Source organism: Gigantopelta aegis, chromosome 7, assembly GCF_016097555.1.
Source record: "Gigantopelta aegis isolate Gae_Host chromosome 7, Gae_host_genome, whole genome shotgun sequence".
In the NCBI taxonomy this organism is placed as follows: Eukaryota; Metazoa; Mollusca; class Gastropoda; order Neomphalida; family Peltospiridae; genus Gigantopelta; species Gigantopelta aegis.
The window spans coordinates 27997613-28015274 of record NC_054705.1 but is presented as its reverse complement, the minus strand read 5'-3'; the positions used below and the strand labels follow the sequence as shown (position 1 = coordinate 28015274).

At 39.4% G+C, this 17662-nt stretch overlaps 1 protein-coding gene across 1 annotated transcript; it reads left to right on the top strand.

The window, feature by feature from the left end:
* The first annotated feature begins 1623 nt into the window (after positions 1-1623).
* Positions 1624-16972, top strand: LOC121377453 (36.4 kDa proline-rich protein-like). Its single transcript, XM_041505439.1, has 6 exons — positions 1624-1655; positions 1860-1952; positions 10004-10643; positions 12359-12493; positions 15142-15210; positions 16562-16972. Exons 2-6 carry the CDS (start codon positions 1890-1892, stop codon positions 16762-16764), a joined length of 1110 nt encoding a protein of 369 aa, XP_041361373.1. The 5' UTR covers positions 1624-1655; positions 1860-1889; the 3' UTR covers positions 16765-16972.
* Positions 16973-17662: the final 690 nt, after the last annotated feature.

The window sequence follows — 17662 nt, the reverse complement described above, 5'->3', positions numbered from 1 at the left end:
ATAATGAATTTAACAAATCAATCCCTTTAGATTTAAGAGAGGAAATCAGAAAATGATTCTTACGAGTCAACATTAAATGATTTATTTGATCACCTCGCATTTTGCGACTGACCCATTTTCCCATTAAGGCATTATTTTTATTTTTGGAATTAGTTGGGTAACAGCAATATAACAGACTAGTGAAATACGATGGATATTGCTGATAATTGTTGTGTGTCGCATTGGTAATATGTTTTTACGAGACCCTGGTATCCTTGCTAGTATTAATGTCGCAACACACCACAAACTCTCGCAATTAACACACCGCCGTGTCACACGTGACATTCTAGCACACCATCGACCTGGTACACATTCTAGCACACCATCATTTGATACATTCTAGCACACCATCGCCATGACACACATTCTAGCACATCATCACTTGATACATTCTAGCACACCATCACTTGATACATTCTAGCACACCATCACTTGATACACATTCTAACACACCATCACTTGATACATTCTAGCACACCATCACTTGATACACATTCTAACACACCATCACTTGATATATTCTAACACATCATCACTTGATACATTCTAGCACACCATCACTTGATACATTCTAACACACCATCACTTGATACATTCTAACACATCATCACTTGATACATTCTAGCACACCATCACTTGATATATTCTAGCACACTATCACTTGATACATTCTTGCACACCATCACTTGATACATTCTAGCACACCATCACGTGATACATTCTTGCACACCATTACTTGATACATTCTAGCCCATCATCGCCATGACACACATTCTTGCAGACCATCACTGATACATTCTAGCACACCATCACTTGACACATTGTAGCACACCATCACTTGACACATTCTAGCACACCATCACTGATACATTCTAGCCCATCATCGCCATGACACACATTCTAGCACACCATCACTTGACACATTCTAGCCCACCATCGCCATGACACACATTCTAGCACACCATCACGTGATTCATTCTAACACACCATCACTTGATACATTTTAGCACACCATCACTTGATTCATTCTAACACACCATCACTTGATACATTCTAGCACACCATCACTTGATTCACATTTTAACACACCATCACTTGATACATTCTAGCACACCATCACGTGATACATTCTAGCACACCATCGCTTGATACATTGTAGCACACCATCACTTGATACACATTCTAGCACACCATCATTTGATACATTCTAGCACACCATCACTTGATACATTCTAGCACACCATCACTTGATACATTCTAGCACACCATCACTTGATACATTCTAGCACACCCATCGCCATGACACACATTCTAGCACACCATCACTTGATACATTCTAGCACACTATCACTTGATACATTCTAGCACACCATTACTTGATACATTCTAGCACACCATCGCTATGACACACATTCTAGCACACCATCACTTGACACACATTCTAGCACACCATCACTTGACACATTCTAGACACTATCGCCGTGACACACATTCTAAACACCGCTACAGTGACAGCCTTCAAACATACCACTGCAATGACACCTAATTACTCAGATGAATTATTTTCTCTGGGACGTCCACAACACAGGGAAACGTTTACCGGTAAACGTGTACAGGTAAGATGTTTTTAGATATGACAGACTTATGACGTTTCGGGGATTGGCTGCGTTATGAAATATTTAAAAAAGTAATTTTATGTGTTTTTGTCAAGCTCTAGTGTGCGATTTAACCTGGCAGCTGAACGATTGGCCTGTAGACAGTGGGGCGCTCGATCACTATCTGTCATTTGGTGACGTTCCTCTCTCTCATTTCTCTTCCAGTGGCCGTGCACAAACGACGAACGCGCCAAAATGCTCACCAGTCGTGTTCTGTGTGGTGTGGGATTTATTCTAATAGTCGGGTGTGCTATAACGGTAACGTATTTACGTACACACTATGTTGTGGGTTTTTTTAAACCATTGTTCCTTTTTAAACAAATAGGGGTGGGGATGGGTAGATATATTTATTTAGGATATTTAACAGAGTAAAGTTAAAGTTTGTTTTGTTTAAGGACACCTCTAGAGCTCATTGATTTACTAATTATCGACTAATGTAAAACATTCTAATAGTGGTGTGTGCTATAACAGTAACGTATTTTCGTACACACTATGCATGTTAATTTTTAATAAAAACAATGGACGTTTTTTTTTGTTTTTGTTTTTTCTCTGTATTTCCTTTTAAAAAAATGTTAGGATATTTAACAGAGTAAAGTTAAAGTTTGTTTTGTATAACAACACCAGTAGAGTGCATTGATTTATTAATCATCGACTGTTGGATGTCAAACATTTGGTAATTCTGATATTTTGTCTTTGAGAGGAAGCCCGCTACATTTTTCATTAGTAGCAAGGGATCTTTTATGTGCACTTTGCCACGGACAGGACAGCACATGCCACGGCCTTTGATATACCAGGTGTGGTGCACGGGCTGGAACGCTCTTCCGACTGACATAGATGCCGTAGAGCAGACACTTTAAAACAGTGATTATTTTGAAAAAGAAGAAAGAAATATGATCTAAAATTTTGTTTCTAACATGTAAAAATAAACAATTTTGAAAATATTTCTGAATAATAATTGAGGGGGAGGGGGAAGTAGATTTTTTCACTGACAAGTCATACCTTAATTTGTAGTGGACAAAAGGATCGGTGATAATTTATGTATAGCTGTATAGCTGAGTACACCTTACACTGTAATTGTCTTGAATATATTATGATACACGTGTATTTATAAGTGGTATGAGATGTAATCTTGAACAGGTTAGCACACTTAATAGATTTAAGCTATCGTTTGTCAAATTTGGCGAATATACTTCATTATTAATTCGCCAAAAAGCTAATTTAAAAATCGTGTCGATAGCTCCCTGTTTATTTTGTCAGAGTATATGTCCAAAAAAACCACATTCATTATTTATTCGGACCACTTCGGGAGATTTCGTAACCGGAATCATTTTGCCATTCGGAACACCTCGCCGTTTATCGTTATATTACAGGAGAAATGGTTTGACTGACTGATGTGTACTGATCAGATTTCTATCAAGAACCTAGATTTTGTTACAATATAATTGTGCTTGGCTGCTTGTAATCTGTATTTGATTAACGATGTTCCCACCAAATTCGCCAAACTGCTAATATGTTGTGTTATCCAGTTTAAACCCTGCTTATATTTGTAAATTTTGGTCTAATGTGTAAGGGCAGCATATATACAAATAGGTACGGACCCGTAGGAACCGGGGGGGGGGTGGGGTGCCCCCCTCCACACACACACTTAAGGACGAAAATGTACCTTTTGGGGGCATATTCTATTTTTTTAAATATTGCTTGTTCTTCCCTCCCCCCGCTAGAGACTATGGCCCCCTCAATAGAGAGTATGCCCCCTTCCTGATACCGTTCCTACTGGCCTTATATACTGTCGTTTAGTATAACTGAGGTGAAATGCAGTGATATTCTAACTTATTCAGGCGCGGATACAGGGGGTGGGTGCAGAGGTACATTCTATGTTTCTCGCAGTGTGTTTGTTTTAAATATCATTATTTGGGGCATAGACTATCTTGGTTGGCTGGGGTTTTCTCGGGAGCATTGGCATATCTATACTAATTACTAAGACAAACAGATTAGCAGTTTGTTACTACTGTATTATGCATGGATCCCACAAGCTCCATTCAATGAGACGAGAGTTACGCATTTCATTTTGTACCGGAAATCTCTTATTACTTCTACTGACAAATGATGCATGAATTAAATCCGGTGTCAGAGTATTCTTTTATTTAAGCACATTTATCAACTTGCCAAACGTGTTTGTCTTAGTATAAAGCCGTATTGCATGTTGGTGTACTTTCCAATACTGTAGGTGCTCGTCTTTCATGTTGGTGTACTTTCCAATACTGTAGGTGCTCGTGTTGCATGTTGGTGTACTTTCCAATACTGTAGGTGCTCGTATTTCATGTTGGTGTACTTTCCAATACTGTAGGTGCTCGTATTTCATGTTGGTGTACTTTCCAATACTGTAGGTGCTCGTGTTGCATGTTGGTGTACTTTCCAATACTGTAGGTGCTCGTCTTTCATGTTGGTGTACTTTCCAATACTGTAGGTGCTCGTCTTTCATGTTGGTGTACTTTCCAATACTGTAGGTGCTCGTGTTGCATGTTGGTGTACTTTCCAATACTGTAGGTGCTCGTCTTTCATGTTGGTGTACTTTCCAATACTGTAGGTGCTCGTGTTGCATGTTGGTGTACTTTCCAATACTGTAGGTGCTCGTCTTTCATGTTGGTGTACTTTCCAATACTGTAGGTGCTCGTCTTTCATGTTGGTGTACTTTCCAATACTGTAGGTGCTCGTCTTTCATGTTGGTGTACTTTCCAATACTGTAGGTGCTCGTCTTTCATGTTGGTGTACTTTCCAATACTGTAGGTGCTCGTGTTGCATGTTGGTGTACTTTCCAATACTGTAGGTGCTCGTCTTTCATGTTGGTGTACTTTCCAATACTGTAGGTGCTCGTCTTTCATGTTGGTGTACTTTCCAATACTGTAGGTGCTCGTGTTGCATGTTGGTGTACTTTCCAATACTGTAGGTGCTCGTCTTTCATGTTGTACACCCTTCCTAGAACAAATCTCTATTCGTTCCTGATACTATAGTCCGTCTCGCAGGAAACTTTTTTTTCTTCATAATATGGAATTTACTACAACTTACTTATTTTTGAGCCGATTGATTTGTAAATTGCACACAAAAATAGTTGTTGTTTGTTTTGGGTTGGGGTTTTTTTTTTGGGGGGGGGGGCTTGCAGGGTTGGGGGGTGGGGGTATTTCCAAAACACTTTTTACTTTTCTTCTTACGTCAAACCAAAGTGAAATTATTTACAAAAAGACCCCAAAATTTTGTATAGATTGATGGGAGGGACTATAGGTAAATTAACCGAGTTCAAGGGACGTGCAATGTTTGATTGTTTATGAATGTCCAACATCTGACCTGTGGCCGTATGAATGTAGAATCCCACTTCGCTAGTGTCGCTGGCTCTATTCCGAGTTCCGATACGAACTGTGTCCCGTTATGTATCTAGTTAGCACCGACTAGATTTATTAACGCGCTTTTCGGTAACTCTACGCAATGCCTACATAGCGGACATATCATGTGAGGTCGTTGATTGACAGCTTCAAGGAACATAGATTTTTCTATCGTGTTCTGGTAGCGCACTATAATACTCGCTATCACCGACTCGTGTGCGCACTACGTATTCACACATGAGCTATGGAAATTATCTTTATGATGGATCATAATGAACGAAACTTAGAATTATAAAAATAGATCTAGTCATAAGCAGGTGGATCTAAGTGGGGGATCAGGGTCCCATTCACACTACATTTTGCGACAGTTATATTTTTTTTCTTTTTTCATTTTTTTACATTGGAGAATCCGAGGAATTATTGAGTGTGATTCTATATCGATATGCTATTGAGCCCCTCCCCCCCCCCCCCCCACACACACATCCCTAAATGGATTTTCTGGATTCACAACTGGTTCTATAGCGTATAGGTTAGCTGTGCACGTACAAGTGTTGTAACTAAGCCTTAGTTTGAAATGACCTTTCAGTAATGACTAAATCTAGTTTCTTTGTTTTTCCCTTTTTTAGACTGTTTAAGAGATAGCATTCTACATCGGAGTTCGTTAGATAATATTTATTTTACAATTCGCAGTTTAGAAACTCATCGGAATCCCGATCGTTCATTATATATACATTTTGAAAAAAGTCTTTATAAAATAAATGGTATGTAAAGGCCTCTCATGTTCTCTATGATAAACATCCAGCTGTTTCGATGGTCGATGTGGTTTTTAGGTGGGATGTCAATAAACACTTTTCATTAATTCATTCTTTCATTCATTCATTCATTCATTCATATTTATTAATTAATTAATTTATTTATTTGTTTAATAAAAATTAAATGTTGTTGTAAATCTTAGAAGAGTGGCGATTGTACACAACAAATTAGACAGAGGTGGGGGAATGTCATTAAAAGTCATGAACCCATTCAACTGATTGTTTTTTCTCGTTCCAACCAGTATACCACAACTGGTCAAAGGCCGTGGTGTGTGCTATCCTGTCTGTAGGGAAAGTGCATATAAAAGATCCCTTGCTGCTAAAAGAAAAACGTAGCGGGTTTCCTCTGATGATTACGTGTCAGAGTTAACAAATGTTTGACATCTAATAGACGATGATTAATTAATCAATGTGCTCTAGTGGTGTTGTTAAACAAAACAAACTTTAACTTTAAAGGTCATGACTTTTGTAGCCACCGGAGCAGACTAAGTGCATTTAATTAAATTAATATATTCTGTTCAATATGGAGTAAATCACGTATATTTAACTAATGATATGTGCAACCATGTATTTTTAATTAAATTAATATATTCTGTTCAATATGGAGTAAATCACGTATATTTAACTAATGATATGTGCAACCATGTATTTTTAATTACAAAAGCGGTCCAGTGGTAAAGCGCTCGCTAGATGCTCGGTTGGTTTGGGATTGATCCCGCCTGTTGGCCCATTGGTTATTTCTTGTTCCAGCCAGTGCACCACGACTAGTATATCAATGTCCGTGGTATGTGTTATCCTGTCTTTGGGATGGTGTATATAAAAGATCCCTTGCTGCTAATGGAACAATGTAGCGGGGTTTCTCTCTAAGACTATATATCAAAATTACAACATGTTTGACGCCGATGATTACTAAATGAGCTCTAGTGGTGTCGTTAAACAAAACAAACATTTTTAATTATAAGTACAATGTAATTTAGCTAACCAAAATATTGTAGCTATATCTGGATATTTATGTGTTGCCCGGTTTTTCCAGGCATGTCAAGTGAATTGTGATATATTTACGTATTAATAATCCGTCACGAGGTGTGTAATGACAGGTTGTGATAAAACACAATATATATAGATATCTGACAGACGTGAGGGATGGGTGTGACATACGCCAGGACACAATGCGGTATTCTGTAACACGCTTCACAAGCAGTGAGGTCTTTCAAGTCTTCACAACCAGCCAACAGATCTCACACACAATGATAATCAGTGTCAGTGGTACGTAATGCGTGCTTGTAAACACGTAAACAATGCAGGGGAATACACCCCAGCACATGCTTGTAAACATGTAAACAATGCAGGGGAAGAGTTGTATAACGACACCCCAGCACATGCTTGTAAACACGTAAACAATGCAGGGGAATACACCCCAGCACATGCTTGTAAACATGTAAACAATGCAGGGGAAGAGTTGTATAACGACACCCCAGCACATGCTTGTAAACATGTAAACAATGCAGGGGAAGAGTTGTATAACGACACCCCAGCACATGCTTGTAAACACGTAAACAATGCAGGGGAATACACCCCAGCACATGCTTGTAAACATGTAAACAATGCAGGGGAAGAGTTGTATAACGACACCCCAGCACATGCTTGTAAACATGTAAACAATGCAGGGGAAGAGTTGTATAACGACACCCCAGCACATGCTTGTAAACACGTAAACAAAAGTTAAAGTTTGTTTTGTTTAGCAACACCACTAGAGCACATTGATTTATTTATCATCGGCTATTGGATGTCAAACAATTGGAAATATAGTCTTAAAGAGGCAAGGGATCTTTTATATGCACCATCCCACATACAGAACAGCACATACCACGGCCTTTGATATACAAGTCGTGGTGCACTGGCTGTGATATACAAGTCGCGGTGCACTGCCTGGAACGAGAAATATTCCCATGGCCCACGGACGGAGATCGATCCTAAACCGACCACGTATCAAGCGAGCTCTTTACCAATAGGCTACATCCCGTCCCTTTACGTAAACAATGGGAGGGGATAGTTTTTTTTTAAACGAAACTGAGGCTATTTGCTGTGTAATATTTTATTTCGACATTTTGACGAGAGAAAGACAAAGGTACTAATCGGGATGACGGGTGTGGAGAGGGGGTGGACCGAGTCCATCGACAGCGATCGACCCATGGTACCTCTATAAGAGCTGTTGCACATAGGTGTATGGGCTCCCATTTTTGTAGTGGGGGGATGGAAAGCAGGCAGACTTTTACCGAATTAAACAAAAATAACCGATTATTCATATTAGCATTACTACCAAACAGCTATACAGAGTTTCAGGCCAGCTCATTTTGCCCGAATGTTTCCATCGTTTTGCCCGAATTCAAAGATTTGCTCCAGCGATTGGGGGGAACAGTTGCCCTTGACCCCACCCCCCCCCCCCCCCCCCCCCTCCCACACACACACACACACACCTCGCTTCGAACGCTTATGGTCACACTGAACTACATCCGCCGCCACCACCACCCCACCCCAAACGCACACATACTTGGACGAGTCAGTTTGTTATTGGTGTTAAGCAGTTCAATTTAAACTTCAAGGACACGTAACGGGTGGGGGGAGGGGCCAGGGCCATGGCCTCCCCATACTTTTCCCTGTTATTGTGTAAATGTCGTATTTGAACACCTGAAAATCAAATCTTCTCAGGGAAACATACCCGCGAACAGGTCCGTCCCTTTAGACCCTTACGTTTCCGTACCGGGTCATCTGACAGACAGCCCCCTCCCACCCCCATTCCACTTACAAATCACACTGACAATGTACCCCCCCCCCCCCCCCCCCCCCACACACACACACACACACACACAAACTTCCGAACACATTCCGCAGGCTATTAGGGAATCCACCCAGTGTCTGCGACTGGTTCTGTGTAGTTCAGTTCAACTTTATTCTCGTGTTTATATCCAATTAAAGTTCAAGCACGTTGTCATGGGCACACACCTCAGCTATCTGAGCTGTTTGTTCAGGACAGTGTGTTAGTTGTTAATTGTTAGTGGTTAGTGAGAGACAAGAGGGTGTTGTGGTTTTACACCTACCCACTGAGTCGTTAAAACTGGTTGAGAGCAGGTACCGGGCTGCGAACTCTGTACCTACCAACCTTATTTCCGATAGCTTAACCACGACAGCACTGAGGCCGGTCTACGACTGGTATATCAACGTCCGTGCTGTTAATCTGTAAGACTAGCTTACGAGGCGGCAGCGAGTTTTTCATCTCTCACTCCAATGCACGTTTTGTAATTGTAATATGTTCACTCCTAACGCGCGTAGTTTGAAATGTAGTTTCTAGAATTCATTTCCGTAATATATCAACATACTTGTACGTTCCCAGGATTAATATTATACATTTATATCCTAGACCTTCTGTTTACTATCTGTCTTACGCTACATGGTATATATAACGTGTTATAACGTGTTATATATATATATATATATATTCCACGATTAGATCATTTTAGTCTAGTCCCATTTCCCCCAAATAGCGCGTTTATTTATTGAAATGCACAGCATCACCCAGTGTTTAACACCTGGTATGGATTGCTCGTTATATGTCGATGATTTTCAGATTTGCTATAAATCGTCCGATATGAGTTTACAAGCTCTTATTTTAATAAACTTCATCAATGGGCAACTGACAATGGCTTTTGATTCTCAAAGGCAAAAACGGTTTGTATGCATATCTGCCAGAAAAGAGGTCTCCACAGTTGTTTTTGGATACAAATCCGATTAGTGGAGGAAGGAAGGAAGGAAGGAAGGAAGGAAATGTTTTATTTAACGACGCACTCAACACATTTTATTTACGGTTATATGGCGTGGGACATATGGTAAAGGACCACGCAGATACTGAGGGAGGAAACCCGCTGTCGCCACTTCATGGGCTAGTTTGACACCCAATAGCCGATGTATTTTTTGTGCTGGTGTGTCGTTAAACATTCATTCATTCATTCATTTATCCAAATGCGAGCATTTCTTTAGGATTATATCAAACGTAGGTCCTACATTTCTATATTATACATTATTATTATTATTATTATTATTATTATTATTATTATTATTGCAGGAAACAGACGGCGCCACAGTTCCTGCAAACACAGTTAATGTTTTAGGTACTAGAAAAACCGTCAGACTGTCACCTCGACTTATCAAATTTCTCCAGCTCCTAAAAGATTACATAATACCTGGCAAAAACGGCAAACCACCGACATCCCATCCGAAAACGTCCGCGCCAGCCGTGAAGGCGATAAAACCAGAGATACCTCGTCAAGTGAAACCCGCAGTTGTTGAAGCAGTGAAACCCCCGGCTTTAGAACCCACGGACGCACCAGCCCATGGACCAGTTCAACAGCCAATGAAAACACCCGTTAAATCACCGAACAGTCCACCAAAACAAGCGGCTGTGGTGCCACCTGTGAAGCCACACACACCCGTGAAACCACACATACACCCAGTGGCGGTACCACCAGTGACGGCCCCACCTCAACCCGAAGCGGAGCCAGTAACTGCCGCCCCTACTGCCCCTGTAGTCGAGCCCGCCACCGCAGCACCCACCCAGACGGTGACAGTGACCGCCGAACCAGTCGCCGTGCCGCTAGACTCCGCCGCGGCAGCCGCAGCACTAGTGCCGCCTGTTGTACTTCCGACAGCGGCTTCAGTGGCGCCACCTGTCACAACAAAACCCGCTGCAACAACGACAACAACAGGTAATGGATTGACACGTTTTGTTCGTAGCCGACAGCCTGGAAAACAGAATTCAATAAACCGTAGATATAACTTAAACGTTATTAAATACAATATTAAGTTTACCATCTATAGATTATTTTTATTATGTAACTTGTAAGCAAAAGAATAGAAGAAGAAGTTTATTTTGTTTAACGACACCACTATAGCACATTGATTTATTAATCATCGGCTATTGGATGTCAAACACGAGTAGCAAAGGATCTTTTATATCCACCATCCCACAGACAGGATAGCACATACCACGGCCTTCGATATACCACTAGTGGTGCACTGGCTGGAACGAGAAATAGCCCAAGGGGCCCACTGACGAGGACCATCTACAGATTATTTGTATTATGTAACTTGTAAGCAATAGAATAGATGTCCCAGTTCTGTTTGGGACATATAAGGCCCATTATTCCGCTATCGTTTCACTACGTGATATTCACCAAATTTAACTCTCTTCATTGAGGGGCCGGGCGGGACGTAGCCCAGTGGTAAAGCGTTCGCCTGATGCGCGGTCGGTTTAGGATCGATCCCCGTCGGTGGGCCCATTGGTCTATTTCTCGTTCCAACCAGTGCACCACGACTGGTATACCTAAGGCCGTGGAATGTGTTATCCTGTCTGTGGGATGGTGCATATTAAATATCCTTTGCTACTAATGGAAAAAATGTAGCCGGTTTCTTCTCTAAACCTGTAAGAATTATCAAGTATTTGACATCCAATAGCAATGATTAACAAATCAATATGCTCTTATGGTGTCGTTAAACAAAACAAACATTGAATGAGGGGTCACCTCAATACTCCAAAACATAGACGTGACTGTGGTATAATACCTTACCAGGGATCGGTGGGATCGCTTGATTTGTCGAAAGTGGGCAGATGATAAAGTTGATATTCTAAATGATGATTTCTGTCTTTCAGGACACTGTAATAAAGTTGATATTTTAAATGATGATTTCTGTCTTTCAGGACACCATGATAAAGTTGATATTTTAAATGATGATTTCTGTCATTCACGACACCATGATACAGTTGATATTTTAAATGATGATTTCTGTCTTTCAGGACACCGTGATAAAGTTGATATTCTAAATGATGATTTCTGTCAATCAGGACACCATGATAAAGTTGATATTTTAAATGATTGTCAATATTTTGATATTCTAAATGATGAATTTCTGTCAATCAGGACACCATTTTAAAAAGTTCAGGACACCGATATTTTAAATGATGATTTCTGTCAATCAGGACACCATGATAAAGTTGATATTTTAAATGATGATTTCTGTCAATCAGGACACCATGATAAAGTTGATATTTTAAATGATGATTTTTGTCAATCAGGATACCGTGATAAAGTTGATATTCTAAATGATGAATTCTGTCATTCAGGACACCATAATAAAGTTGATATTCTGAATGATGATTGTCTTCAGGACACCATAATACAGTTGATATTCTGAATGATGATTGTCTTCAGGACACCATAATAAAGTTGATATTCTGAATGATGATTGTCTTCAGGACACCATAATACAGTTGATATTCTGAATGATGATCGTCTTCAGGACACCATAATACAGTTGATATTCTGAATGATGATCGTCTTCAGGTCACCATAATACAGTTGATATTCTGAACGATTATCGTCTTCAGGACACCATAATACAGTTGATATTCTGAATCTTTCAGTAGCGACGACGACGCCGTTCGAGCCGCCGGGTCCGGAGTGTTCCATGCAGAGCGAGTGCGAGATGGGCTGCTGCTACACGCTCAAGGGCGATATTCTCTGGGATCATCTCTTCAGAGAGGGCAGCGCCAAGATAGGTGCGTACACGACACGTCAGACCAGGGCGGCACGAGGGGGTCCTACAACACTGGATAGCAGACCACCATGCAATGTGCTGAATAAATAAAACATTGAATGATATACACGACTACAACATACTGACAACATACACGAATACAACACACCGAATGACATACACTAACACAATACACAGAATAACATACATAAATACAATAGACTGAATAACATACACGAATACAATAGACTGAATAACATACAAGAAATGACAACGCTCTCAATAACATACTGTAATAAAATACACTGAATAAGAGACACTAATATAACACACTGAATAACGTACACTAATACAGCCCATTGAATTGGTTATAATTTTTTCTGTAAATTAACCTATGTATAAATTTAGCGTACCTACGAGATTTTATTTGTGACTGTTATACAGCGCCGTATCAAAAGTTTCGCGATAATCCAAAATGGCCGACGTAAACACGGGTCAATATGTAAATTTAAAAAACAAAATTCGGCTAGTAGAATTAATAACCATACCTCAATATTTGGTTAAGTGTCCCTTGTTACGAATGCAAGCCATAATGCGACGTGGACGTGAAAAATATAAACTTTGAATGTATTCCACATTCAAATTTTCCCATATGTCAAGAACTGCAGCGAACAACTCTTCAGACGTTTTTATGGTTAGGGCCTTGTTTTGCAGTATTTTTTTCATTCTTAACCAAATATTTTCTATTATGTTCAAGTCTAGTGACTGAGCAGGTCATGTCATACCACGAATATTATTTTCACGTTTATATGCCTCGATTAATCGAGCTCTATGACAAGGTGCATTGTCATCCTGAAAACGATATGGTTTATCGATAAAATGCCGTGCTAAAACAGGCCAGAGATGATTGTCGAGTATTTCACGATACTTTTCAGCATTAATGTTTCCATTAACCATACATAAAGTTCCGACACCATGCCATGTAATGCAGCCCCAGATCATAATCGACACCCTTCGTTGACTTGGAACAGACATGCTTTCGGGACGGTATGCTTCATGTGCAGCTCGCCAAACAACAACACGGTTGTTTTTGCCAATTACTATCTGAGATTCATCACTAAATATCACTTGACTCCACTGGTTATTAACATCCCACCATCTCCTGTCCAGGCACCACGACAGTCGCTTTTTTTTTTTTCACTTCACGGATACTCTTTTTTTTCGAATAACTCGCCTAAAACTCTTATTTTTGTGTAAAATCTTTGAATTGTCACAGGATGAACTTTCACTCTCCTACCTTGATTAAAATCAGCAGTTATATCTCTAAGAACTTTCCCGCGATTTTTTTTTTGACATTTCCAAGTAAACATAATTCTCCTGTAATTGTGATCTTTCGCGGTCGACCAGTTCTTTTGGCGTTCTCAACACTTCCGCTTATACAATATTTTTTCCACACTGATCGAATGGTAGACTCGGGCACCGTCAATAATTTGACAATTTCTGAGTTTCTGTGGACATGCGATTTTAAGTCAACAATCAGTTGTTTTTTCTCGGTAGTGAGATCTGTGGATTTGCGACCCATTTTGCAAAACACCGTCTGCTTCAAGATCAAGGGAGCAGACGACTAATTCATGATGTCACCAGTGTAGCTACGTAAAAAAGATATAAATAGGGATTGTATCAAAAGGCTTGGTTTTACGTAACTTGGGGAAAAAACACGCATTTTGCGGAAGGTAGAAAAGCGCTTCCGTGTTACTGACGTCATTTTCGCGAACACTTTTGATACGGCGCTGTACATCGATAAATTTACACACAAAAATACACCGAATGAAATACAATACACTGAATAAGACACGAATACAATACACTGAATAAGATACACGAATACAATACACTACAATGTCATAACACACGAATATATTACACTGAATAACACACGGATACATTACACTGAATAACACATGAATACAATACGCTGAATAACACACGAATACATCACAATGAATAACACGAATACAGTACACTGTATAACACACTAATAAAATACACTGAATAACACACAAATATAGTACTATGAATAACACACGAATACAGTACAATGAATAACACACAAATATAGTACAATGAATAGCACACGAATACAGTACAATGAATAACACACGAATACAGTACACTGCACAACACACTAATACAATACATTGAATAACACATGAATACAATACACTGAATAACACACGAATACAGTACTATGAATAACACACGAATACAGTACAATGAATAACACATGAATACAATACACTTAATAACACATACAATACACTGAATAACACACTAATACAATACACTGAATAACACACGAATACATTACACTGAATGACACACGAATACATTACACTGAATGACACACGAATACAATACACTGAATAACACATGAATACAATACACTGCATAGCACACGAATACAATACATTGAATAACACATGAATACAATATACTGAATAACACACGAATACCGTACACTGAATAACACGTGGATACAATACACTGCATAGCATACGAATATAATACATTGAATAACATACAAATGAATCAATCAATCAATGTTTAACGACACCCCAGCCTGAAATAGTCCAATGAATGTAAATGTTTTTAACGTGGTTTTCTTTTTAGGGTACTGCGAGAAGAAAATGACCAGCACTCCGGGCATTGGCTGTCATAATCGCAGATGCCCCTGTCAAGGTAAGAACTACTTTAGATAATCATTGTCACATAATGTTCACACGCAACATTAAAGTTTTAAATAATCATTGTTACATAATGTTCACGTACAATATTTAGTTTTTAAATAATCATTGTCACGAAATATTTACACAGAATATTTACGTTTTAGACAATCGTTGTCACATAATGTTCACGCACAATATTTAAGTTTTAAATAATCATTGTCACATAATGTTCACGCATAACATTTCAATTTTAAATAATCATTGTCACGTAATTGATTGCTCTGTGTCGTATAGTTAACCTAAAACTGATTGTTCTGTTATGTGTCGCGTACGTGAACTACAAGCGCGTGTGCCGTAAATATGTTTTAGTTAGAAAAGACGCTGAAATTTATTTTTAAATTGTTCTGTTTTTGGGGGGTGGTTGGGTTTTTTTTAGCCTATGTAAGAAATAGTATGCTACATTCCTGTCCGTTAGATGTCATATATCTTACAAGACGTTGTTTAAAAACGTTTCCAAATCGCTTTCGCTCGTTAGATACATTTTATAAACAACGGCTACTCTCTATGTATCCCACCGTAGTATCATATTTTCTGGTTGATTAATTAAACTTCTAATTAATTCGGTTCCTTATCAGGCGCCCGGACGGAAGGGGCCTGAAGATTGTATCCGTCACTATTCTAAGACAAGTCAGAGAATTCGATTGTTGTATTACATTGTGACACGCTAACGAAATCTGGTTATCTAATGTTAATTTATTTCTGGTATCTTTCATTATTTCGTACTTTTGGCCAAGTGGGCTTCATTCTAGATTTGCTGGTCACACATATCGTTCATCCAAACTGTGTCTAGGGCCCCGTTCCACGAAGTAATCTTAGCGCTACGATCACCTTAAGTGCAGAATGTTGTTGTGCACTGAAGGTGACCTTAGGGCTAAGATTGCTTCGTGGAACGGGTTCCAGAACAGTAAATGAAAGATCTAATTATGAATGACTGAGTGAATGAGTGAATGAATGAATGAATGAATGAATGAATGAATGGATGGATGGATGGGTGTTTAACAAAATTCTAAAACGAAAGAAAAATATCGGCAAATGACTGTCAGAGAGAGCGCGAGAGAGAGAGAGAGAGAGAGAGAGAGAGAGAGAGAGAGAGAGAGAGAGAGAGGGGGGGGAGAGAGCGAGGGGGCGAAGATGATGAAGGGGATGGACAAAAGAGTTTATAAATACCTTCATATTGAGTGTTTGCACTCTCAATCTAGGGTGGAACCCACTACCTATAGCAATGAAATAAATCTGATGGCTTACCTATTATACCACCGATGTCCGCATGTGAGAAATGAACCTACTTTTTGTTTTGATTTCAGCCGATCAGAAATGTATGAGTGTTCCAGATTCCAAGACGAAACTACCCGCCGGGTATGAGCCGGGCGAGAGCATGGTGTTCAGCAATAATAAATGCTACACGATAACTCAGACGGTGAAAATTAAAAAATGGCTCAAACAATTATCCACCATGGTCGACTACTGTAGAACCGACTTCAACTGCCCTCTCCGCCCGTTGCAGTAAGATGTACAATACCCTGCAGAGATGAAGTAGACCGCAGTACAGTTCAGTCAGTGGCGGGGGGGGGGGGGGGGGGGGGGGTGTCAACTGCAGCAGCATTATCTTGTGATGTTCTTGAGCGCCAAATCTACACGCGGCAGCAGACATACTGTTTTCATCATCAATATGAACATTGAAATTAAAATAAAAGATATTTATAGACAAAATCTGATTGAACAAAAATGTGTGGTTATTATTAGTACTATGGCTACTACTACTACAATTACTACTACTACTACTACTACTACTACTACTACTACTACTACTACTACAAATACTATAATAGTACTACTAATACTAATACTACTACTACAATATTACTACTACTATTACTACAATATTACTACTACTACAAATATTACACTACTACTACTACACTATTAGTACTACTACTACTACTACTACTACTACTACTACTACTTCCAAAACTATGAATACACGGAATTACACATGCAATCACATTAGATGCACTAAAACTTGAATACACGGAATTACACATGCAGTCACGTTAGATGCACTAAAACTATGAATACACGGAATTACACATGCAATCACATTAGATGCACTAAAACTTGAATACACGGAATTACACATGCAGTCACGTTAGATGCACTAAAACTTGAATACACGGAATTACACATGCAGTCATGTTAGATGCACTAACACTTGAATACACGGAATTACACATGCAGTCACGTTAGATGCACTAACACTTGAATACACGGAATTACACATGCAGTCACGTTAGATGCACTAAAACTTGAATACACGGAATTACACATGCAGTCATGTTAGATGCACTAACACTTGAATACACGGAATTACACATGCAGTCATGTTAGATGCACTAACACTTGAATAC